Source organism: Zingiber officinale, chromosome 3B, assembly GCF_018446385.1.
Source record: "Zingiber officinale cultivar Zhangliang chromosome 3B, Zo_v1.1, whole genome shotgun sequence".
Taxonomy (NCBI): Eukaryota; Viridiplantae; Streptophyta; class Magnoliopsida; order Zingiberales; family Zingiberaceae; genus Zingiber; species Zingiber officinale.
In genome coordinates, this window is record NC_055991.1 from 15,996,388 (window position 1) to 16,024,153 (window position 27,766).

Here is a 27,766-nt window from a genome sequence, read left to right on the forward strand (position 1 = left end):
GTTCCTTCTAAACTAGGTACGTAGAGATAATTTCTCAAAATTTATGTTTTATTCCTATTGAAGGATAAACACCTCTCACTGCAACAGCTGCTACTTTTGCAGTAGTGCCCATGTAGACGATAATTTCCCTTTCATATAGTTGTTGGGTTTCCTGGAACCCCTGTAATGAATTGCAGACATGATCAGCGGCTCCCGTATCTACACACCAGGTACCGGTAGATAACATCACTAAACATGTATCAACTAATGAATAAAGTACACCTCTATTGTTCTCAGTTCTGAAAGGACAGCCCACCTTAATGTCCAAATCTTATTTCCAATCATTATAATTGGGACAACTAAGTCTATTCTATAGTATAACAACTAGGGGATTGACTAACATTTGAAATCGTAAGAATCATAAAAATATTTAGTCAAGACCAACACCTTAAAATCCCCGTGAATTTTGTATGCCTCGATAGTGTGGACGTATACATAAAAGAAGATTTTATCCATTAATTTTATTGTCTTGTCAACCTATCTTTTTGACAAATAAAATTAATAGTTGGTCTTTCTTTGATCAAATATTTGGTCAAAACTTTGAATTTAAAATAATATTGATTCCTCAAAACAATATCATTTAAATTCACCAACACCTTAAACACCGTGAATTTTGCATGCCACGATAGTGTAGACGTATACAAAATTGAGCATTTGTAAGAGAAGGGTTATACCCATTAATAATTTTGTCAATCTATCTTTATGACAAATAAAATTACCTCAAATACCGTGAATATTGTATGTCACGATAGTGTGGACGTATACAAATTCAACATTTGTAAGAGAGGGTTTTAATTTTATTATCTTGTCAATTTATCTTTATGACAAATTAATTAATAGTTGGTTTTTTTCAATCACACAAATAATAGCAGTGACTCCAATGGGGAGGATACAATTAAGTGTGCCTAAGTGTATACCATTACTTGATACTTAGTCCATTAAGTAAGATTGTGCCCCTTCCGATGGGGAAGATCACACACTCCTAAATAATTTCCTATAACCATCCAAATATGGAAGTTTGATCTAGTGATCTGCAAACAAACTCATCTGATATGGAGGAAGGCACTCAGAGCCAACGCGCAAGCTTGTTGCATCACTTACAAACCAGTAATGAAGACCATGGGATTCATATACTAATCCCTCACCCACTTAGTTATTTATGGTGAGGAATTTTAACCTATGCTAGCATACATCACATGCACACACACATCACAGTAAATAAAAGCAATAAATATGAAAATAAATTTTCCAACTATTATGGCTTCTTCCATCACTGTCCATCGCGTGCTGCCAACCCTCGAGTTCATGCCGTCAGGTCCATCGAGCTTCCTTTTTCCGCTACGCCTCTGGTCCTCCGATAGCACCATGCCTCGTAAGGATACGATCCGCGACCAAAATAGAATTTTTACATATATCAATTCTATATTCCATAAAGGAATGTACATGTAATCTAGATCGAAACAAAAATGTAAAATTCTAATAACTAATACAGCTCCTGCTGTATTTAATTTTACAGTCATGCACATATAATAAAATTCCCTGGACATGTCCAAGGGTCCAATCACACACAATATCTATATGTCATAATAGTTGGAGCCTGCAACCACAAAGTTAGCACATCCTACTATTATCCTGCCTAAATTATGTATGACATGTGCATAATCTATTTGAAAACCAAAACACACAGAGACAAACCCTAGCTCTAATACCAATTGTTGGTTGGTCCTAGGAAGATCATATCGGTTCCACTGTATAAAAATTTTATACAAGTGTCGAACCTTTCCTAAACAACCTATTGTGTTCTTTAGAAATTAAATTGGGAATCGCAAACGGAACTTAACATTATTGATTCCAAATTTAACTTATCTGTTCTTAATGGTTTAGATTTGGATCGCAAACGATGCTTAACATTATTGATCCAAATCCACCTATGTTATAAATTCAATTAAATATTTATTTCGGAAATTGGCTCCCAGGTCAAACATAGCGAGGCACATGGCCTTCTTGGGTATGAGATCATCCATCACTGCCTCGATAAAGCCTCTTAACGAAATTCAATATTTAATTTCCTAAAATAACATTAAGTTTAACCAAAAAGAACAATCAAATCACAAATTTGAAAATCAACAAAAAAAACACAAACTTGAATATCTATTCCGAAAATCTAGAATCATATGCCTCTTGTGTTTGGAAATCATACAAAGAAAAACTAGTATGATGCGGAAAATAATTACTAGTTATACCTTCCTTTATAAGCAAATAACCTCTTGATCTTCTTCCGTATTCCTCTTCTAATCTCGGACGTTGTGTGGGCAACGATCTTCCGAGACGAGAACCACCAAGCTCCTTCTTCTCCAAGCTAGATTCAGCCACCACCAATTCTTCAAGGGATGCAAGAAACAAAACCTCCTTTCTCTCCTTCTTCTCCTAGCTTGAATCCGGCCACCTTCAAGCTCCATGAGATTATAAGGTCCGACCAATGAAGAAGAAAGAAAAGGAAGAAGAAAAAAATAATAGGGTCGGTCACCACCAAGGAGGAAAAGAGAGGAAGAAATAGAATAGAGTCGTTACCCTTGAAGGCACCTCTACCCTCTCTTTTATAATCCTTGGTCCTGGCAAATAAGGAAATTTAAATAAAAACTTCCTTAATTCCTTTGCCATGAAAAGAAAAAAAAAATTAATTAAAAACAATTTCCTCTTCTTAATTATAATGGTCGACCACCTATAAGCTCTAAAAAAGGAGAGTTTTAATTAACATAAGAATTAAAACTTCCTAATTTGTCTCCGGAAATAAAAAAATTTCTCCAATAATTTTTCTCTTCATGGTGGGTTATAAAAGGAAATTTTATAAATTAAAATCTTTCTTTTAAACATGTGGATGATTTCTAAAAATGAAAGTTTTATCTAAAATTAAAATCTCCTTTCAATCTACAATAAGAAAAGATATCAAATCTTCTCTTAATCTTTTGTAGATACTTATAAAAGAAAATTTTAAATTTTTAAACTCTCTTTTTAAATCATGAACATGATTACAAAAAAAGAAAAATTTTATCAAAATTAAAATCTTCTTTCAATATACAAATAAGGAAAGATTTCAAATTTTTTCTTAATCTTTTGTAGACACTATAAAAGGAAAGATTTAAATTTTAAACTCTCTTTTATAAAACTATGTTATCCACATAAGAAAAGATTTTAAATAAAATCCTTTTAATTTTATTAGGGGTGGCCACATCATGCTTGGGCTCCAAGCATTGGTCGGCCCCTCCATCTTTGCTCAACCCTTTGCTTGACCGACCTAAGCTTGGTCTCCAAGCTTGCTTGGCCGGCCTATGCTTAGTCTCCAAGCTTGCTTGGCCGGCCCCTTTAGGTTGGGTAAGGAGTGGATATGCGGTAGGTATAAATCTCTATATACAAGAGGCTACGATAGGGACCGAGAGGAGGAATTGGTTTTGGTCTCCCAATGAAATTAAGCTTCCCGTGTTCGCCCCGAACACACAACTTAACTTCATCTATAATAATTCATACCACTAAAGAATTATTATTGAACTACCGCACCAATCTCAAATTATATTTTGGGCTCCTTCTTATTATGAGTGTGTAAATCTCCCTGTGTTTAAGATGTCGAATGTCCACTAATTAAATGAGTTATCGACAACTCTCTTTAATTAATAGCTTAGTTCAAGACTAATACCATTCAACTTTACATGACAGACATTACTCCTATAAATCTAGTTTACTTTATTTATTTTCGTCGTATCCTTTTCTTCTTTTTTATTTTACAAATTCTGATTCTTACTCGTAGTCACTATTCCCATGAGCTATTCACATGCATAAAACCTTCACTTCTAATTCAGAAATAAAACTCAAGCTTTAACGTCTAAAAAAAAAAAAGAAATTTCAAGTAATTTCACAAATAAGATAGGAAACATTCTCAATTCCAAGACAGAACACACAAAATCCTCAGGAAACATCTCCAGTGTGTCAATAAAATTCCCATCAACTTTACCACCCGATTTATAATGAACTCAACACCAGCATAAGCCTAAAAAAAAAAGAAAATAAATTCATAAAGTCTTTGAGCATATGGAGAAACATTCTAAAAACTACCTAACATCAGAAAAAAAAAACAGAACAGTTAAACTTCTCTCAAACATCGATAGAGTCTAGAAAAGAAAAACGGAAATAACAATCAGAAAGGTCAGAGGGAAGTGCTATGCCCATGCTACAATCCACTCAAGTGTCCTGGCCTCTTGTCTCTGCATCATCATCTACAACAATAGAATAAAGTGAGCCTAAAGACTCAACAAGGGCAACAATTTAATAACAATTAACAATCACGAAGTCACAATTTAAATTACACAGTGAACTTCAAACAGGTAAAATTTGCAACGGCATAAGCATTCTGTTACGGAGCTTCAACCTCAGATTTTAAAATGTCCTGCAATCATCACGTTATAACTTTCATCTTATCATCTACTTAATGATGCATTTATATTAAATATAGTATGCCCAAGATAGTGCCCCTTTTTTATTTATTTATTTATTTATTTATCTGATCAAACTGGGCCATAGCGCTAGGTTGGCAAGGCTCCCCGGGACTTGTCTGGTTTCCAATACCTCAACTTGGCAAGGCTCCCCGGGACTTGTCCCGGTTTCTAATACCTCAAATTGGTAAGTCTCCCCGGCTACGTCTCGCCAGCTCTCATACCGGTATGGACGACCACAAACAATCACTTTCCTCAACATAAATCCATTCTTGGGTTTTGGTAAGTTTAATATGTATCATATAAAACTTCAAAACCTACAGAAAAGAAAGGTTGCCAATGCTGATACCCGAGCCCTTAGACTCAACTCCCTTCCTACACATTCTCTCACACCATGACACACCTCAAGCCATTCTAAACTTGACCAAATAATAATCCCTAAGAGCAGCAGCCGCCATCCAAAAATTCTAGCATCAAAATATCCTTCAAATCAAACATCAAAAACTTGGCCAAAAGAAGGAAAACGTCCAGAACCCTCTTACCATACCAGATAAATTCCAAAACTCATAACATGCATCAAGCAGGCATTATATCATACAAAGGACGCATAAATAAATGTTTACCCTTGCCTTTGTGTTTAGAATGCTTGGAAAAGAAAATCGAATATGGTTTGTAGAAAGGACAAGGAACGATCGCGGACTCTTCTTCTTCAAAGGAAAATCTCCAACCTTTCACCACAAACTTCCCCTGAATCAGATGGAGAGAGGGGTGCACGGCTCCCCTCTCCAGGAACGCTAGTTCTCCCCCCTTTATGTGCCAATGAATCAAGGATTAAGGCCCAGGTGGATTGGTTCTTCTTCTTATTATTATTTTCAAATATCCACTAATTCCATCCCATTAAGAGTCAACATTATAAAATAAATTAAATTATATACAACTTCTCTCCTTAATTGTTCCCTTCTTCATTTCTTTGAAATTCTAAGGAAATACTCAAAACATGAAACATCGTATAGCATTATAATCTAACCTCTTAATCAATCTAAATTATTTGTAAATAAATAAATAAATAAAATTAGTTTAAATCATATTTTTATTTTAATTTATACATGTGGCTTTGGACCCTACAAATAATAGCAAGTTCAAACATAATTTAGCATCAAGTTCTAACATATTCCAAACTGATAATAATAAGTTCCCAGATCCTTCCACTGTTCCGTCACACTCACATAAAACATTGCTCCTGCTGTCTCCTCCTACTCAAACTTTCCTTTACCTTTATCTGCAGTATAAGGAAATGCAAATCTATAAATGAATGCTTAGTAAGTACCATCTACTCACAAAACAAGCATAAAAAGAATGAACATGCTTTCAAAACCATTTAGGCAAAACATAAACAATGGAAACATGCTTTTCAAACTGCTTGGGGAAAACACAAACATGCACTTGACAGTAATTCACGCTAAAACGCATAATTCAGAAATATGTGCATGGCATGTATTTTTAAACAGGTTTATCATGCAAAACATCAACTTAAAAGTATGCTAGTAATGTAATGAAAACAGAAATCTTGGCATATTATAGAGTTCATCAATGCTGCACTTTATAACTCAGGTTCTCAACCTAAGGAAAACTTCCACTAAGACAAACAACGAAGTTTGAAAATTTTGTATTACATAACTAGTGAAAATAATAATAAACTTACTTGGGCCCGACATTGTACCACTTTGTGCGCATCCTTAATAAGATCCGAGGTAGATAATCCTGAACCTATTAAGGTACTACTATGTGATCTAGGGGCCTAGGGGAGATCTAGGAGCCCACCCATGGACCTTGTGTCTAGTACATGCCATTTTAAAGTAAAATACTTCTTTTAAATATCGTTTTCTTGTACTTGCACATATTTGTCATTTAAACAAACACCTTATGTGTGCTTAATCCCCTCACACTTATAGGGAAGCACTTTAGGGTACTTGAATATGCTTCTTAGCCCCAAAATTAAATGGGAAGCAATTCAAGATACTCTAAACATGCTCTTAGTCCCAAAACTTTAGAGGGCATCTTACATATTATATCATGCATCTTCTTTAACATATAAAAAATATATATCATAACATGTGTCTTCTTAATCGGGCATAAAAGATATCACAACATGCATCATCGAAGCAACTTATACTACAGGTGAGTAGTACTTACATCCTCTTGCTATTTCTTACTCTTACACCGTTAGGGTTTAGGGAGAACGACCTCTCTTGTACGCCTTACTCTCCGGATAGCCCCTCACGCGTACTACTTCCTTGGGAGAAACCCTCCTCTTAGATTCTCCCCTTGAAAAGCTTTAAAACTTGGAACCCTAGTGTTCTTGACCAAAAACTGCAAGAGGGGGAAGAGGAGGTTCAGCTAGAGAGGAGAAGAGAAGATGCAAAGTTAGGTTTTTCTTCTCTTCCCTTCCCCTTTTATACTAAGTGGAAGTTGAAGCATCCCTTCACCCATAATCAACATATAATGAATAGTTTCCTATTTTTAATGTGATGTTTTACCACCACCTAATGGCTACTTGAACCAAATCTTAAATCAAAGGTCTAGGGTTCAAATCATAGCCCGAGTCATTTATATTTTTTTTTATTTCTTTTTTCTTCTTCTATTTCTTTTTGCTCTTTTGGAGGAAAGGAAATTTATGGGTGTTATACTATATCCCTTTTGACCCTCACCGTAGCCTAGAAAAACACAAAGAGCGGACCGAGAACTAATTTTACTACGTTCAACATGAAGACGAAGGATAAAACATGTGGATCCAAAAACTCTTAAGACAGAATAATTAGGAACAGAACCATATAGTTTTTCAAAAGGAGATAAATTGAATGTAATAGAAGATGGAATTATATTGATAGAATGGACTATAGTAAGAATAATTTTCCCCCAAAACTCACTAGTGATATATGCAAATAACATGAGAGAACATGCAGTTTCAACAATGTCTATGTTTTCTTTCAGTAACATCGTTTTGTTCAGAAGTGTCAGTATAAGAACTTTGATGAAGTATACCATCTGAGACAAGTAGTTCAGATAATAAAAAATGGATGTATATTCATTATCTAAATCACATTAAAAGCATTTAATAACAGTATTATGTTGAGTTTTTACCATGGCATGAAACATATGATAGATATCAAGAAAATTAAAATGATGTTTCATAAGATAAACTTAAGTATAACGAGTACAATCATCAATAAAAGAAATGTAATAATGGGATCCACCAGGTGTATGAATAGGAAATGGACCCACACATCAAAATAAACCAACTCAAACAGTGCAAGAGAAACATAGATACTTCTATAGAAAGGTAAAGTTGAGAATTTCACCAATTTGTAATCACAACAATCTGAAATATCATTAGTTTACAATTTTTTCTAAATTTCCTTTAGAAGCTAGGTATTTTAAACGAGAAGAAGAAACATACCCAAGATGACAATGCCACAAATAAAAATCAGAAGAAATAGAGTTTAACCGAAAGGATGATAAATTAACACCAGAAACTGTTGTTGGTCTGGGTAGGCTAGCTAGATGGGGTAAATTGTAATACCCCGGTTTTGAGATTCTGGTTAAGTATGGCTTAAAAGGTTAGATGGTACTCTCCATATCACCAAGGTGCACCTTCCCTTTCGGAAGCCCAAACTTAAGAAATCCAAAGTTAAGTGTGCTTGGCTTGGAGAAATCTGAGGATGGGTGACCTCCTGGGAAGTTTTCCAAGGTGCGTGCAAGTTAGGACAAAGAACGCTGAAAGGACCTTCGGTGGTCTGTGGAGCTAGTCATCAACCCGATGGGCAAGTCTAGGTGGCGTTCCCAGTTCGGTCGGCTGGGGCTCGCCCGAGCTGGGGCATTACAGATGGTATCAAAGCAACTTTGCGACCGTGAGTGCGCCTGTGGAAGGAGCACCTAGGGCACCACCTAGCGAGGGAGATTCTGGGATTTGTCTGTGGTGTGATTCGTGGTTACACAACGAGGATGTTGTGTCTTTAAGTGGGCGTGATTGTAATACCCCGGTTTTGAGATTCTGGTTAAGTATGGCTTAAAAAGTTAGATGGTACTCTCCATATCACCAAGGTACACCTTCCTTTTCGGAAGCCCAAACTTAAGAACTCCAAAGTTAAGCATGCTTGGCTTGGAGAAATCTGAGGATGGGTGACCTCCTGGAAGTTTTCCAGGGTGAGCGCAAGTGAGGACAAAGCACACTGAAAGGACCTCCGGTGGTCTGTGGAGCTAGTCGTCAACCCGATGGGCAATTCTAGGTGGCGTTCCCAGTTCAGTCGGCTGGGGCCCGCCCGAACCGGGGCGTTACATAAATAGCCCTAAAATGAAAGTTTGAATTTCTCTTGCTCTTCGAACTAGCAAGGATGGACCATTAATAAAATAAATAAACAACATAAAAGAAAAGAGACATAATAGTTACTTGATTATAATGTAGGTGGTTGTTAATCTAAGACAATGAAAAGCTCAATAAAAATAACTTCGTTGAAAGCGGAGAAGCCTCTTACAAACTTTAACGGCTCAAAAAGAAGTATAGAAAGTAAATACAGGTTGTTGTTCTAAACTCCTAGCTCCGATGTGATATTTATAGCATTCTAGAGTAAATTACCATTGGTTTATGTAGTTGGAGGTGCCTCCAAAGGAATCTAGGGTGCTTCTAAGAGAATAAAGATTATCCTCTTCTCAACGGTAGCCTAACAGCTACTGTTCATTGGAGGCACATCTATCAGGGTGCCTCTAAGAGAGGCGCAAGGGCTCCTCCAACCTCCATCAAGAGGCATGAGAATGCCTCCAACCTCCATCAGGACACCTCCATTAAGAGCACAAGGGCGCCTCAGAGCATCTTGGAGGTGTCTCCAACTAGCTTTGTGTCACGCCCCCAGAGGAGTCCCTGTCCGAGAAAATTTCGGCAGCATCTCCCCTGTACGACGGACAATCAAAAATTTCTACAAGCACTAAATACTCAGCCACAGGCGGCTGGAATAATAACAGTAATGAAAATCAATCACCACGCAGTTTATATATATATATTCAGCCTCTGGCTGACACAACCACGCAGTAATAGTACTCTGACTCGAAATCAACCCTACTCAACTACACTCGTAAAGCCCAAATCCGATTTTTTTCTTACCTCTTCTGCCGTTCAGGCAGGCATGTAGTAGAGTAAATCCAAATCATACGAAAAGTTCATCCAACGGAAAGATTCCATACAATATCCATATGTAAGTCTAAAACAAAACTAAAATAATGTCTGATAGCGAAAAGCTAAAATGAAACAACTCAAAAACCAGCAGCGGAGTAGCACTACGTGCAGTGGGGACTAGCGACTGGAACTCCCTCCTGACAGCATCAACCTGAAAATAACAACAATGGAGGCGGGGTGAGTCCAACACTCAGCAGGTACAGTTGATATGCAAAGTAAAGAAATAACACCTAACACTAATCATGCGTACAGTCTCCTGATATAAGAAAGATATAAATATGCATCTGAAGTAAACAGGAGAATGCTGTACTAACCAGGTCCTGAGTATAAGGTCAAACAGTCCGAGTGGTATAGGAATCCTGTATGCATGTCAAACATAGGTATCCAAACAATATGCAGCATATAAATGCAGCAACCACAAACACAAACAATAAATGCATCATGCATATGATGCCAATGATGCGTCCTGGTCACCCCTGACGCCAGTCGATCATCTCATACAAACGTGAGGCCGAGTGGGTAGGGCTGTGACAACCGTGCACTCTGTCGTCACTACTCCTGATGAGTGACCGAGTGGACGGGATGCTGTCGGAGTACACCTATCCTCCTACCCCAAATCAATGGGGGAGCGAATGCTCTCAACTCCGGTACTCAAAGACGGGAGGAATCCTACGGATAACACGTTGTGTCACACTACCCATGAGCGGACCAACGGTGCCTAACATGCTGCAACACACTCAGCCTGAATCGACCACTAACCCATGAGTGGTGGTGTGTGCAGATCCATGTAACTGGCGATGTGCTCAGCAATAATGGAGCGGACTATCGCACAGCATGCAATCATGCAAATGATGCATGGCAATAACCATATAAACATCCTGACCTAATCCATATATATAGAAATGTGCACCCTAGGTCAAAGATTCATATCAAATCAAGGTACACAGAAGGTATAAAAACCTAGGTCCTGAACATGGTCAAGCATGGCATATCACTACCCCTATAAGCATGTATAGACAGGTAAAATATACCCGAGATGCAAAACCAATCAATCAATCAAGCATGTAAGATTTGGGTAGTGATTAACCGAAACAGATAAGAAACACAATTAATGCAACATGTTAATTTAATTACTAAGCATATCAAATGACATAAGTCAAAAGTATCCGCCTCTGATAAAATGGTCCAAATCTGACTCCGAGATACTCGTCTCGCGTCAAAGTCCTGTAATAAATCGTACAGTTTAGCTAAGTTAACTATAAACAAATAGCTAAACAACTTCCAAATCCACCAACCATCTAGGGTTAGTTTCATTAACCCTAATTACACCATTAGATTTATTCCAAATCTAAATTAACAACTATTGCTAACATATCTAGAAACCATCTACAACGGAGACCAATTCCTACACAATTAACGAACCCAAATCAAACACATAACAATCTATATATGTACCAAATCCTTACCTTAATTCAACCGCTGCTGAAAGTCAGAAAGTTGCTGCCCAAAAGAAACATCTGCTGGAAAGTGGCTGCCGGAACCAAGAAAAATCAACAGCACAAGATACTCCCCGAAATCAGTGATCCGCTAAACCCTACACCTGCAGATTAGGTCATAAGGGGAAATCCAGAGTGCAACCAAGTATTACAACCCACTCACCTTGTTGGCTCAGCAGAAAGGAACTAGGGCAGAGGGGTTTTAGGCACACAAGATGAAAGTCAGCTTCTGTGCTAGGTCACAAGAAAACCCAAGCAGTGGTACTCGGGTGCCGGAATCGGGGTTGGCCGGCGCTACTCGAGGGCTGACGTCGGCTGGAAACTAGCACACGGCTTGACACCCGACCTCCCGGCGAAGAGGGCTCGGCTATCAGTAGAACTCGGCTAGGGCACAGATGTATTTCGGCCGGCAGACCGTTGTGAAGAGATCTCGGCGCTAGGGTTCGGCTGTGTGCACGACTAGGGCAGAGATTAGATCGCCGACGTCGGCAGAGGAGAGGAGGAAGGAACTGCCGCTAGGTGGCGGTTAGGGCAGAGAGTTGGCGTCGGGCGCAAAGGCTCGGCTTCTATGGAGTTGCAGCCGACGGTGGCCTCGGGTACCGGCGAGAAATAAAACGCAGGGCCGGCGGTTAGGGCAAGGATCGGGAGTGAGGCTCGGCGTCGGTGCGTGAGAGGAGAAGGGAGTGGCGCTGGTGCGGCTCGGCAAGGAAGAAACGGCGATACCAATAAATAAAAGGAAATAAAAACAGAAAAAGAAAAAGAAATAAGGAAAAAGAAATTAAAACTTTTCCTCATTAAAACAGGGTAGCCCAAATAGGCTTTTCCGGGCCCCGTTCCGATCCCCGTTAACTCGTCCATACGAGTTATGAAAAATTCCCGAAAAATATCCAAAAATTCCGGAAAATTCCCTTATTCATATTCGCCTATTTCCGGTATTTTACATTCTCCCCCACTTATAAAAATTTGGTCCCCAAATTTCGTTATCTACCATCAGCAAGTACTAACAATAGATATAGAGTATAAATGCTGAATGGTAAATAAATCACATACCTCAAGTGAAAAGATGGGGATATCTAGCTCGGATCGTATCCTCAAGCTCCCAAGTAGCCTCCTCGTCTGAATGATGCTGCCATCCGACTTTAACCAGCCGGATAGTCTTGTTCCGCAACTGACGCTCCTTCCGGTCGAGAATCCGTACCGGAACCTCCTCATATGTAATGTCAGGCTGAACTGGAACTGGAATATCTGCCAGCACATGTGTCGGATCAGGCACGTATCTCCTCAGCATCGATACGTGAAATACATCGTGAACGCCTGACAGGGACGGTGGTAGTGCCAATCGGTAAGCTACCGCTCCGATCCTCTCCAAGATCTCGAAAGGACCAATGTACCGTGGAGCTAGCTTACCTCTGAGGCCAAATCTCTTCACCCCTTTTGTGGGTGAAACTCGTAGAAATACATGGTCGCCAACAGAGAACTCTAGTGGTCTGCGTCTCCGATCAGCATAACTCTTCTGACGATCCTGCGCCTCTGACATCCTCCGTCTGATAGTACGGACCAACTCTGCATCCTGCTGAACTCTATGAGGTCCCAACAACTGAGCCTCTCCAACCTCATCCCAAAGGACGGGTGTCCGACAAGGTCTACCATACAACGCCTCAAACGGTGCCATCTGGATAGCCGAATGAAAGCTATTGTTGTAGGCAAACTCTACCAACGGCAGATGGTCCTCCCAACTGCCTCCAAAATCCATAACACATGACCTCAGCAGATCCTCAAGAGTCTGAATAGTCCGCTCTGACTGTCCATCTGTCTGTGGATGGAAAGCTGTACTGAAATGGAGCTGTGTGCCCAAGGCCTGCTGCAGACTCTGCCAGAAACGAGACGTAAACCGTGGATCTCTATCCGAAATGATACTCAACGGAACACCATGTAGCCTGATAATCTCTCGACAATACAAATCTGCTAATCGATCCAGGGGATCAGTCCTCCGAATCGCTAAGAAGTGCGCTGATTTGGTTAACCGATCAACGATTACCCAAATCGCGTCATGGCCTCGTCGTGTCCTCGGCAACCCCACCACAAAGTCCATGGTAATGTGATCCCACTTCCACTCAGGAATAGGAATCCGCTGAAGTAACCCTGCAGGTCTCTGGTGTTCAGCTTTCACCTGCTGACAGACAAGACATCTAGCTACGAAATCCGCGATGTCCTTCTTCATGCCGTTCCACCAGTAGGAACGCCTCAAGTCTCGATACATACGGGTCCCGCCTGGATGGATCGCAAATCGAGAACGGTGTGCCTCCTGAAGTAGCTCCTGTAAGACCGGATGAGACTGAGGTACGCATAATCTGCCTCGGAAGTATATGATACCCTCCTCGTCTCGTGTAAACTCGGTCTGCTGCCCGGAAGCTATCTGACTGCTAATAAACTGCAAATGCTGATCACTAGCCTGTGCCTCTCGGATCCTCGTCCTGATCGACGACTGAGCAACCATGGTAACAAGAATACCCTGCTCTGTCGGTCCCTGCTCCTCAAGATCTAACTCCGAGAAACTCTGAATCAAGTCCGTGACTGAAGTCCGGTGGCAAGCCAAAGTCCCTCTGGACTTCCTACTGAGTGCATCTGCAACCACATTAGCTTTCCCCGGGTGGTAGCTAATGGTACAATCGTAGTCCTTCAGGAACTCCATCCATCTCCTCTGTCGGAGATTAAGCTCCTTCTGAGTGAAAATGTATTTGAGACTCTTATGATCAGTGAGAATCTCAAATGTGATACCGTATAAATGATGACGCCAAAGCTTCAGAGCAAAGATGATAGCAGCTAACTCCAAGTCATGAATCGGATAGTTCTTCTCATGCTCCTTCAACGACGAGAAGCATAAGAGACTACTCTGCCGCGCTGCATCCCTGAAGAGACGCGTCGGTGTAAAGTACAAACCCATCCTCTCCGAAGGTAGAACCAAAGCTGAGCCGACACTAATCTCCGCTTCAGAAAGCCGGTCTCGCAATCCTCGGACCATATGAACTTCACGCCTTTCCCGGTAAGAGTGGCATAGCAATACGCGAGAAGCCCTCGACAAAACGTCGGTAATATCCGGCCAATCCCAGAAAACTGCGGATCTCCTGAACTGACTTCGGCTGCTCCCAACCGGTGACAGCCTCGATCTTCTGAGGATCAACTGAAATACCTCTGCTAGAAACCACGTGTCCCAGAAAACCAACTGAGGATAGCCAGAATGCACACTTGCTGAACTTCACACAGCTGATGTCGTCGAAGAATCTCCAAGACTGTGCGAAGATGCTGTGCATGCTCCTCCTCGGAACGAGAGTAGACCAATATGTCATCAATGAAAACGATAACAAACTGATCTAGATACTCCAGAAAAATGCGGTTCATCAAGTCCATAAACACCGCTGGAGCATTGGTAAGCCCAAATGGCATTACCAAAAACTCATAATGACCGTATCTTGTACGGAAAGCTGTCTTCTGAATATCAGAATCTCTGACTCTCAGCTGATGATATCCGGATCGCAGATCAATCTTAGAATACACTGAAGTACCCCTGAGCTGATCAAACAAATCCTCGATCCGTGGTAATGGATATTTATTTCTGACAGTCACTGAATTCAGCTGCCTGTAGTCAATACATAACCTCATGGTGCCGTCTTTCTTCTTGACAAATAGAACTGGAGAACCCCATGGTGAAACACTAGGGCGAATGAATCCTCTGTCTAAAAGCTCCTGGAGTTGAACCTTCAGCTCGTTCAACTCTTTTGGTGCCATACGATACGGAGCTTTCGATGTCGGCGCGGTTCCCGGAATCAGCTCAATAGCGAACTCCACTGGCCTTCTGGGAGGCAAACCTGGCAGCTCCTCTGGAAATACATCTGGGTATTCCCGGACAACAGGAACATCGGAGAGCTGCGAACTACTACTGTCCTCAGTACTGATCAACGATAACAGAAAACCATGACAACCGTGAGACAGCAGCTTATCGCCAAAATAATCGAGATGCCGTCATCTCGATGCTGAAACTCCACGAGGGTTGGTTCGGAGGCCGGAAGGTCTCGTCTGGCAATCAACGGTAGCATGATATATTGACAGCCAATCCATGCCAAGAATGATATCAAACTCGACCATCTCCAATACTAGAAGATCTACTGTAAGTATCATGTTGCCAAAGTCTAACGGGCAACCTCTGATCTCCTGGGTGACTTCTAAAGTATCACCGGACGGTAGGGAGACAGTCAATCGCCGCAACCTAACAGTAGGTAATCTACCAATCTCCCGCATAAAAGTACGGGATATAAAAGAGTGCGAACTACCAGTATCAATCAAAATATCAGCAGTAAATGCATAAATGGAAATCGTACCGCGGAAAACGGATCCGTCGGCCCGCTGAGCATCCTCTCTGGTAACACTGCCAGCGGCTGCTGCGGCTGGGCAGAAGCCTGCCACTGAGGCGCTGCTGGACTATGTGCCAGATAAGACTGAGAGGATGGTGACTGATACTGTGCAGCTGGCTGGGACTGAGTCTGATACTGCCCCTGAGTCGGATAATAAGGTCCTGGAGCAAAACTCTGGGGTGCTACAGATGCACTGGAGTACTCCTGTCCAAGCATGCCAAATGCTGCTGCGGAGGGAGCTGCTCCCTGCTGACGCTGTGAAGATTGGGCTTTCTGCCCTCCTCGATATGCCCCTGACTGACTAGACTGTCCCCTCTGACCTGACCCTCCGGAAGCCGTGTGCTGAGCCTTCAGCTGACAATCTCGGCTCTGGTGCCCCGGCAGTTTGCAATAAAAGCAAACTGACTGTCCCAGAGAGCAAGCTGGGGTGAGGTGATCTCTGGATCCACATCTGAAACAATGAGTATCACCGAAAGGTGGTTGCTTGCTGAGAAACCGGAACGCCTCAAGAAGACCGCCGATTTCGAGGCCTACGTGACGCCCCGTACCACGACCGACCGCCTGCGGATCGCTCGAGGCCGCTCGTCTGCTGGACTCGCCTGCGACCCAATGCTTTCTTTTCCGTCCGGATATGCTTTGCTGCCGAGCTAACTCTATCATCAAAGCTCGATTCAATGCATCGAGTAAGATGTAATCCCTAATCCGGCAAGCTGTACATGCAGATAACCATCCATAAACTGCATCATGCGAGTTCTGTCCTCCGCCTAACTCGGACAAAACCGAGCCAACCGGAGGAATTCAATATTATACTCGGTCATCGAGCGATTATTCTTCGCAGACTCATAAAATCGGCGAGCCATCCGATAGGCTAGGGGAAAGAAACGGCTCTCAAAGGCCTCTGAACTCGGTCCATGTGACGTTGCGCTCACCAATAATAGAACGAGTAACCCACCAGGCATTAGCTTCATCCCGTAAATGATAGGCAGCCAGCTCTGCTTTCTCCCACTCAGAGCAAGCCATATAGAAGAAAGTCTGTTCCATAGTCTCTATCCATGACAGAGCCATACTCGGATCGAGATCTCCGCGGAAAAGAGTGAAACGAGTCTTCATCGACTCGGCGGTCGGAATCCTAGCTCGGCAAATGACAATATCGATGATCCGTGGACTACCGCAGAACGGTGGAAACACTGGGCGATACTACTGTGGTACCGCGGAATAAACCGGAGGAGGAACTCCCGATGCTAGTATATACCGGAGCATAAGCCGTCGGTAATATTGCCTGGGGAACAAAAGTGGTGGCAACTGGAGGTACGGTAGAATAAGGTACCGGATATGGTGCAGCTGCTGCTAGCACTGGGGCACAAAGCATCGGTGTCTGCACATCAGAGGTCCAAGTGGCGGTGGTCCCGAATACGCCGTAGGCTGCGCTGTAGCAGATACCCCTGATGGTACTGTAAATAGGATAGGCGTGGACACCGTCGGTGTGGCCAAAGTAGGTATCTCTACAGAGCTATCGGATTGAGAGCCCGATGCTCATCCCGAGTGCCCCGATCGACAGTTCACTAACAATGGGCATCTCGCATATCCGAGATCCTGGTCCTCCCACGTGGTCGCCCAAACACCACGCCTCGCGAATACTGAGTAGATCGCCTCATATCATTAAATTAAATTACGTATATCAATACCAATATAACCAACATAAAATAACAACATACCTATTTGTCGTCTAGATGTCTCCCAATTTGACCTCAAAATTCGAACGTACATATCGGAAATCCAAATAAATTCGAAACGGAAATCCGAAACATAACCATATCGAAAATCCGATAATGCCCAGTTTGACTCGCAAACCTGGCTAACCCAAATATCCAGAATACCAACAAGAGGTATCCGATAAATCTCTAGAACACCAAAAGCAGGTATCATAACCCGCTATGATACCAAATAAATTGGTATCAGATAAATCCCGAAAATCCAAAATACGAAACAAAAGATCGTAAAACTGTGCTCTGATACCACTAAATTGTCACGCCCCCAGAGGAGTCCCTGTCCGAGAAAATTTCGGCAGCATCTCCCCTGTACGACGGACAATCAAAAATTTCTACAAGCACTAAATACTCAGCCACAGGCGGCTGGAATAATAACAGTAATGAAAATCAATCACCACGCAGTTTATATATATATATTCAGCCTCTGGCTGACACAACCACGCAGTAATAATACTCTGACTCGAAATCAACCCTACTCAACTACACTCGTAAAGCCCAAATCCGATTTTTTTCTTACCTCTTCTGCCGTTCAGGCAGGCATGTAGTAGAGTAAATCCAAATCATACGAAAAGTTCATTCAACGGAAAGATTCCATACAATATCCATATGTAAGTCTAAAACAAAACTAAAATAATGTCTGATAGCGAAAAGCTAAAATGAAACAACTCAAAAACCAGCAGCGGAGTAGCACTACGTGCGATGGGGACTAGCGATCGAACTCCCTCCTGACAGATCAACCCGAAAATAACAACAATGGAGGCGGGTGAGTCCAACACTCACAGGTACAGTTGATATGCAAAGTAAAGAAATAACACCTAACACTAATCATGCATACAGTCTGATATAAGAAAGATATAAATATGCATCCGAAGTAAACAGGAAAGAACTAACAGGTCCTGAGTATAAGGTCAAACAATCCGAGTGGTATAGGAATCATATGCATGTCAAACATAGGTATCAAAACAATATGCAGCATAAATGCAGCAACCACAAACACAACAATAAATGCATCATGCATATGATGCCAATGATGCGTCCTGGTCACCCCGACGCCGATCATCTCATACAAACGTGAGGCCGAGTGGGTAGGGCTGTGACAACCGTGCACTCTGTCGTCACTACTCCTGATGAGTGACCGAGTGGACGGGATGCTGTCGGAGTACACCTATCCTCCTACCCCAAATCATAAATGGGGGAGCGCAATGCTCTCATCTCCCGGTACACGATGACGGGGAGGAATCCCTGCCGGATAACACGTTGTGTCACACTACCCATGAGCGGACCAACGGTGCCTAACAGAGTCCCTGCTGCAACACACTCAGCATGAATCGACCACTAACCCATGAGTGGTGGTGTGTGCAGATCCATGTAACTGGCGATGTGCTCAACAATAATGGAGCGGACTATCGCACAGCATGCAATCATGCAAATGATGCATGGCAATAACCATATAAACATCCTGACCTAATCCATATATATAGAAATGTGCACCCTAGGTCAAAGATTCATATCAAATCAAGGTACACAGAAGGTATAAAAACTTAGGTCCTGAACATGGTCAAGCATGGCATATCACTACCCCTATAAGCATGTATAGACAGGTAAAATATACCCGAGATGCAAAACCAATCAATCAATCAAGCATGTAAGATTTGGGTAGTGATTAACCGAAACAGATAAGAAACACAATTAATGCAACATGTTAATTTAATTACTAAGCATATCAAATGACATAAGTCAAAAGTACCCGCCTCTGATAAAATGGTCCAAATCTGACTCCGAGATACTCGTCTCGCGTCAAAGTCCTGTAATAAATCGTACAGTTTAGCTAAGTTAACTATAAACAAATAGCTAAACAACTTCCAAATCCACCAACCATCTAGGGTTAGTTTCATTAACCCTAATTACACCATTAGATTTATTCCAAATCTAAATTAACAACTATTGCTAACATATCTAGAAACCATCTACAACGGAGACCAATTCCTACACAATTAACGAACCCAAATCAAACACATAACAATCTATATATGTACCAAATCCTTACCTTAATTCAACCGCTGCTGAAAGTCAGAAAGTTGCTGCCCAAAAGAAACATCTGCTGGAAAGTGGCTGCCGGAACCAAGAAAAATCAACAGCACAAGATACTCCCCGAAATCAGTGATCCGCTAAACCCTACACCTGCAGATTAGGTCATAAGGGGAAATCCAGAGTGCAACCAAGTATTACAACCCACTCACCTTGTTGGCTCAGCAGAAAGGAACTAGGGCAGAGGGGTTTTAGGCACACAAGATGAAAGTCAGCTTCTGTGCTAGGTCACAAGAAAACCCAAGCAGTGGTACTCGGGTGCCGGAATCGGGGTTGGCCGGCGCTACTCGAGGGCTGACGTCGGCTGGAAACTAGCACACGGCTTGACACCCGACCTCCCGGCGAAGAGGGCTCGGCTATCAGTAGAACTCTGCTAGGGCACAGATGTATTTCGGCCGGCAGCACCGTTGTGAAGAGATCTCGGCGCTAGGGTTCGGCTTCTGTGTGCACGACTAGGGCAGAGATTAGATCGCCGGCGTCGGCAGAGGAGAGGAGGAAGGAACTGCCGCTAGGTGGCAGTTAGGGCAGAGAGTTGGCGTCGGGCGCAAAGGCTCGGCTTCTATGGAGTTGCAGCCGACGGTGGCCTCGGGTACCGGCGAGAAATAAAACGCAGGGCCGGCGGTTAGGGCAAGGATCGGGAGTGAGGCTCGGCGTCGGTGCGTGAGAGGAGAAGGGAGTGGCGCTGGTGCGGCTCGGCAAGGAAGAAACGGCGATACCAATAAATAAAAGGAAATAAAAACAGAAAAAGAAAAAGAAATAAGGAAAAAGAAATTAAAACTTTTCCTCATTAAAACAGGGTAGCCCAAATAGGCTTTTCCGGGCCCCGTTCCGATCCCCGTTAACTCGTCCATACGAGTTATGAAAAATTCCCGAAAAATATCCAAAAATTCCGGAAAATTCCCTTATTCATATTCGCCTATTTCCGGTATTTTACACTTTGAGCTCCAATTAACCTCCAAATGGTTAACTCTTCCTCACGTTTCTTTGGGTGATGCTCCGGCCGTCTGAAATTGAGTTCACTGTAACCCAACTCCGACCTTCCCCTTGAATAAGCTTCCTCCCTAGCTTTTCGTCCCTCTGATGCGACACACACATCCTTCTCATCTGTCAGTGTACTCTTCCATAGCTCTCTGTCCTTCAGATGCACCGAGTCAGTTGACATGTTTCCCATGACATTTTTCTCACTGGCTGCGTCTTCCGTTTGTCTTCTTGTATTTCTAAGTTTCTGCACACTTAGACATAAGGTATCAAACATAATAGGATCTAACTTAACTCGGTTGACCACATCAAAACTATCCCGAGATATTTACAGCTGCAACATCTGGAACTTTTAACTGTTCTAATACATATAGTCCCCCTACCTACGACCTATCCCAATCTGCTTATGAGATCACGGATCCTGCACATAACAAGAAGATGAAGTAAAAGAAACGAAGAAACTAGAATCACATAATTGACAATTCAAAGTAACATTAGTAATATGATATACATTAGACAGGGATAAATTAGACGTACAAATAGAGTCAACACCAACTAACAGTATGGGAGAACTATCAACGGTCATAACCGACATAGAAGGAGATAAATTTATAGATATAAAAGAATTGACATTAGGCAACATATAATGTGAAACTCCAGAATCAAGGATTTAGATAGGGGAATGTATACCTGAGGTACCACTAGAGGGCAAACCTATGTGAGAAGAGGCAGACATGGTATGTGGCTGAGATGCAAAGAAATTCTGAAACTTTTCGATAATAACAAATATTATGGCATTGGATGATTGAATCACTCCAGAGTCTGTAGAAGAAACTGCTACCATGTTGGGTGCTCTAGGTTTAAGGAATTGTTGTTGTGGTTGACTATTAGATTTCCAAGGAGAAGACAGAATCAACAGTCAAGTTTTTCAATCATCAGGTGGACTTAAAGAACTCAAAATCCGATCTCCACCATTCAAAATATAGTCCTAGATATGAAGAACATTCCCGCAAAGTTTCAAGACGATCCAACAATTGAAACCCTAGAAAATGCAATTCTTCTACACCTATAATTAAATTTCCCAGCAAACCAACCATGACATAGGAATTGCTAAAGAAGCCTCTCAATGATCAACTTTCAGAAGCCTTGAAATTACAAATCTCGACGATGACATTGAAGTCCTTCCAAATCCAAACTTTTCGGCTCGACAGGACTGTGCTCAGATACCATGTGAACAATGCAAAAAGAATGTAAAAAACGATGCAAAGAGAAGGAGAAAGAGATGAGAGAAAAAAGATAACCAACATAGACTAGATAATTATATTCAAAAACTTAGGCTTACAAAGGAAAAGAAAATATAAATAGATAATAAAAATAATAACAAAAGATTAATCTACCCTTATATAATAATAATTTAATATATACTAACAGTCTTCACGTAGGTTGTAGTAGGTGAGTGACCGGCAACACTACGAAGCCCTCGACCCCCTCTTGTCGTTATCGCCTGTGAGACCATCGTCGACAGCCCTCCTGCGTCCTCTCATCCTCAAGCAAGTTGTAGCCAATGATCACCACCGTCTATGTGGAAGATTGCTACCTCATTGATGTCTTCCGATCTCTTCCCCTTCCTTCCTCCAAGCACTCCTCTCTAAATTGATTGCTCTACTTGATGATCTCATGTGAATTAGATCTAGAGGTAGCTCATGCGGATTACTTGATTTTCATTTTCTCGACATTTCACTGTTCTTCGATCGAAGCATTCATTTTATAACTCGAGTTGTTTCTTCGGCTTCACATTGCAATGATCATTAGTAGAATAATTAGGTCAAGATTGCTAGATTTGTGTCTATACTAAGAAGGAATGCTGGCTTAATTTTTAGGTTCCAGAATGGATTGAAGGAATGCTGGCTTAATTTCTAGGTTCCAGAATGGATTGAGGAGCGTTGGAAATATCAATTTTTTTTATGCGTTGAAGTTTGGTCAATCCGATCAAAAGTCGAATTAACCCATGTTATATCAATTCGGTTTATTCAATTTTTATTGAAAAATTTAATTAGCTCGGTTGATTTATCAATTTCAATTTGTTAGATTTCTATTTGTTCGGTTCAATCGATTTGGTTTTTAATTGAATGCTTACCCCTTTGCACAATGATTCGTGAGCCTAGCTTGATCAAGCATGGTACAACTTGTTCGCATGTCAATCATAGCCCATATTGTGTTGGGATGTACTATGAGCCATGGTCACCCAAGTTGAGCCATACATGTCCGATTTATTAGTCACCCAGTGTAGAGGCACCCATTAGTACTTTCCTTTTTAGCAGAATCTACCCAATAAAAGATTCGATATCCGATCTACATACGCATCAATTAGAGATCTAGAATTTAATACTCAACTGTGATATATTATTAGAAATTTTTCTCATTAATCAATCAGGGATCTAAAGTTCGAGATTTGTCTGTATTATTGAGAATTTTTCTCATTAATCAATCAGAGATTTAGAGTAACTCACGAATTATTGAGAATTTTTTTTATTAATCAATTAAAAATCTAGAGTTCTCTTTAGTCTCGCATCTTAGGATTGACAATACTGTGAGTAGAGAAGTTTTTATAAATACCTTGAATCAGCGATGTTAAAAATCATATTTTTCTCAGGTTTATGGCTAAGATGAAGTAAAATATTAAATTAATTTTTTATAAGGTATCCATTATACTAGCTTACTGCTAGGATTCTTAGCGTCACATTTACATTACAACACACCCTTACCCAATTTATGGGTGGTCTTTTGGCTAAGTGTAGTATTTGTTCTTATCAGTTTAATATCTGATATAAAAAACCCTTACCCAATTTATGGATGGTCTTTTGGCTAAGTGTAGTATTTGTTCTTATCAGTTTAATATCTGATATAAAAAAATTAAATTAAACTCAATGTGTGTGAACGATCAATCGCTAGTGTACATATCCCTTTACACTTTTTATACGAAGAGGGGATGGATATTAGAGTTGTTAAACGGGTCAACCTATGGCAGGGCGGATCAACCCATAGGGTAGGTCGGCCTGTGGTAGGCTAGCTATTTGGTGGTGCGTGGCAGGCCAACCATCATCTTGGTGGGTTAGAAAATACTCAATTAAACTCAATCCAAGGCGGGTTGCTGATTAGACAGACCACCCCACGAGACGTAATTGGTATTTTAAATATAAATAGACACAAACAAGTACTCGTATTTGAAAAAAATTATTATTTCCATTTTAAATTTATAACAAAGAAAGATAATAAATCGACATGAAACTTGACTTATATGTGTTCCTCAATCCACGGGTCAACCCAAGCCCGTCGCAAGCCGACTTACCCTGGTCTCTGGCCTAGGCGGGGGTCAGTCCACAGTGACTTGGGTTGATAAAATTCTAATCTAAATAGTCTCAACCTAAATTGATGACTCTAATGGGATATCCATCAACTTATAAATATGAGGTATGTATAAGAATGAAGATGAAAGTTAATAATCCCATAGAATGAGATAAAAATGAAGATGAATACAATAAATAAGGAAGGAGATAGAAAATGAGTACGAAACCCGAATTCAGTCGATTGACATCTCTACATTTTACGCTTGGCATAGTTTGGGAGGAGGTGAGGAAAGGGAAGAGAAGGAGAAGGGAGATTTGAAATCCTATTTGGAAGAAAGTGAGCTATGGAAAAAAAAGGTAAGGAATGATAAGCTTTAATCTTCCTTACCGATTTAGGGTTTAAGGAAGAGTAAGGGAAACTTAAAAAATTTATTTTTTAATTTTATCTCTGTTTTATTATATTAATTCTAAAATTATTATTTCAGATATTCTTTGCGTCGTAACAAAAAACACTCGCACCGCCCGACACTCGCACTCCATCAACGCCGACTCGACTTTGACGTCGACGCCAACATCGACTTCAACGTCGATTTTGATGCCGATACTGACTTCGACGCTAACTTCAACGTCGACACCAATGCCAACTTTAACACTAACTTCGATGCTAACACCGACGTCGATTTCGACAGCAACACCAACTCCGATTTCGACGCTGACTTCGATGTCAATGCCAACTTTAACAAATGAACTACAATTGATTGAACGCGTAAGTCTTAACTAATAAATATATACAAGATGCATTAGGTTCTTGAATGCTTAAATTTTAAAAAAAGTCAAAATAATTTTATAACTTTATATATTTAATGTTCATTATCCTCACTTTCCGTCCAAACATAATAACACATATTATTAATGAACCTTCTCTCTTTCTCAAATAAAAAAATATAAATATTTTACTTCCTTTATCTTTTTCTCCCTTTTCTTATGTTTCTAAAAATTGAATCTTCACACAACCCATTCAAATAGTGAATTAGGAAGTACTAGGTTATTATCTTAGTCAATGTTGAGAAAATAATTTAGAAAGAATTGTGAATTGTGACGTGGCCAGCACAGAATTTTGAACTATTTCCAAGGACACGAACGGCCTTATCCTCTTCCTACAAAACATGGCCCTGGCACCACCAAATTATGAGGTCCTTCCTTCTCTCAGTCGCTACCAAAAGCTCCACGTGCCACGCACGCAACTCGTCAATTACTAGCCACCCCCAATGAGACCAACTCCGGCGAAGCGCCACCACCATCAGCGCCACCAGGAGGAATCAGAGCCATCGGTGGAGCTGCTCAAGGCGGTGGCGCAGGCGTGGCACGCGCAGTCCGGCAACCCCAAGCCGACCGACGAGTTCCACGCGCGCCTGCACAGCTACGCCCACCGCCGCCCCTCCCGATTCAAGCTCGAGGCCGTCGCGCTGGCAGCGGCCGACGCCAACTGGGACTTCGCGCAGTCGCTGTGGGATTCGTACGAGATTGTGATGCTGTCGAAGAAGCTGGAGGATGTCGACTTGGAGACGGACCGGAAACATGGGGTATGTTCCGGCGGCCGGACCGGGAAGAGACAGAGAGAATAAGCATAGCTTGAGTAACCTCTTTCATTGATCTCCCTCCTTCGTCAGCTAATTTCAGTTTGAAGCATGCGATGAGCAAATAGTTTTTTTTTTTTTTTTTTTAAGTTGGTACCCTATATGCAGACTAATTCTGTGACTGATTTGTTTCTACTGAAATTTTTATTATAAATCAGGAAGGGCTTACAGGGACGATCATTTTATATCAACTGCTCATTAAGATGAAATTTAAAAAAAAATCAGTAAATCACTAAATTGTTCCTCAATATAAGACAATGAAATAAGTTTCTATAGTTTCTTCCAAGAGATAACATCAAGTACAAAATTCAATACAAATCTAATAACATCTAGATACAAGAAGTGGAAAAAATTCGTCCCCACAAGACAGACAGATAGATGTTCATTGCAGATTGTCAAATTCTTACCCTTCCTCATGCAACGATTACTGTCCTCAGCCATTTAACTCTCTGCAAATGACGGTAGCATCGATCATGTGGAGCATTCGGGGTTATGAACTTTTGCCACCCAGGAGTGGAAAAAATTCTAAATAATGTGATCCTGTCCAAATGCGAGAAATTAGAAAGTCGGGGATGTGGCAGTTTCGTTGATTGAATGAAGACCTTACTTTTATCTGTAAAATAATCCAAATCAGGGATGGGGTTCTTGTTGTTGATCCTCCGACACTCAAGTTAGAAACAGAATGAGAGAAATTGAAAATAATAGGGACATAGATGAATCTTGTCTTTCTTCATACCTAGCATACTCTTTTATGTCTTTCTTGGTAACCTTCCATCTCTCCCTATTTAATGATATTAAATTACCAATGAAAGATATCTTTGTCTTAGCTTCTTTTCATTCAATGATAGATGGAGTGTTCTCCTTTGTTTTCTCTTCCCCTTATTAAATATATTAGTCTTTTCCTCTTTTATTATATCGGTTCATTATTCACTGTCAATGGCGTACCCCAAGCCAGACGGATGGTATGTTCAACCCGCTCTCCTGCCGATCGGGCAGACCAGACGTTGTTTCCTCAAGATGGCCAACCGAACATCGGTTCCTCCGATCGGCTTGTGTATTCCCCTCTCGCTCAGGCAACGTGGTTGAGCCACGTTGACCGTCTTGACTTTGACCTCCACCATGGTTGTTGACCCGTGCCAGGCGAACTCCCCCTTACCACCGCATCACAAGCTCTCCTTCAAGTCTAGTCAAAAGAGGCTGTAAGTCCGACTGACTGGACAAGATGTGTTACTAACGACTCTAAGGCCCGAGCGGCCTTCATGCTCTAGTTTTCGATCGGCTACAGGCTCATGTCGTTCGGCCCTCCTTCGCGGGGTTATTGCTCGGTCCAAGCCTTCGAAGCAAAAAGGTCGTTCGAATATGTGGTGATCACGTGTCCATGCCTGATCGGAACGACAAGCGGTTAAACTTCGTGACAATTTTCTCCTGCTTGCTCCTCGTGACCCTCGGTCGAGTCATGGCTGATGTCATCTGAATTTCTCAAAGACTGCGTGAATCCTTGATAATCATGGTCGAGCATGCGGTCATACCTTTTTAATTAAGTGCCTTAAATACTACCTCGTAACCGAAGGACACGTGTCTCATACTATCGCCTCGTGCTTGATGTGACAGGCGGATATCCGCTTGTGACGCGACGTGCGCCTTTTCAAATTCAATGATTTGATCTGCTTCTAGGTTTCCGTAACTCCATATCGGACGGCTAGGGTCGAAGACCGCGAGGTTTATAAACCTCGCGTGCATCACCGTCTTCCTCACTTCGCATCTTCGTCTTTGAGTCTTCGTCTTCGAGCTTGCCTGTGACGCTGCGTGCTGCTCCCTTTCTGACGATCTTTTTAGTAAGCTCCCTCCTTTCAATCGAATCATTTCGTTGTTCTTAGCGTCCTCTCTTTCAATCGAATCTTCATTGTTTCTTGTTGACCTTCGTTTTCAATGGAAAGCTCCTCACAATCTCATGTCTCCATTCTTGGACTCTAGTACACGTCCATCGAGTCCAGGTTCGACAAAGGTGATGCTGAGAGTTTGAGAGCTGCTTTTGAAATTCCCTCTGATTATCAAATCAGCCTTCCTTCGGCTTTCGACCGCCCGAATGAGCCGCCTCTGGGTTTTGTATGCTTCTTTAGGGATCAATTTACCACTGGTCTGCAATTCTCGATCCACCCTTTCTTCTCTATCGTTTGTAAATATTTTTGTATTTCACTCTATCAACTAGTGTCGAACTCCTTTCGACTGTTGTGCGGGGTCGTCGTTCTGTTCTGCCTGCACGACATTCCTCTTATTCCTTGACTCTTCCAC

The 27,766-nt window shown here is 41.5% G+C and overlaps 1 protein-coding gene and 1 pseudogene across 1 annotated transcript; both read left to right on the forward strand.

Moving 5' to 3' along the window:
* Window positions 1-23,339: 23,339 nt before the first annotated feature.
* LOC121968725 lies at window positions 23,340-23,456 on the forward strand (annotated as a pseudogene).
* A 1,558-nt stretch (window positions 23,457-25,014) lies between these two features.
* On the forward strand, window positions 25,015-25,665 carry LOC121968102. The gene has a single exon (XM_042518606.1). It carries the CDS (start codon window positions 25,106-25,108, stop codon window positions 25,460-25,462), a length of 357 nt encoding a protein of 118 aa, XP_042374540.1. The 5' UTR covers window positions 25,015-25,105; the 3' UTR covers window positions 25,463-25,665.
* Window positions 25,666-27,766: the final 2,101 nt, after the last annotated feature.

Bases quoted from the DNA above. Each gene is read 5' to 3' on its own strand.
- LOC121968102 (XM_042518606.1), top strand. From the start codon at position 25,106: ATGAGACCAACTCCGGCGAAGCGCCACCACCATCAGCGCCACCAGGAG.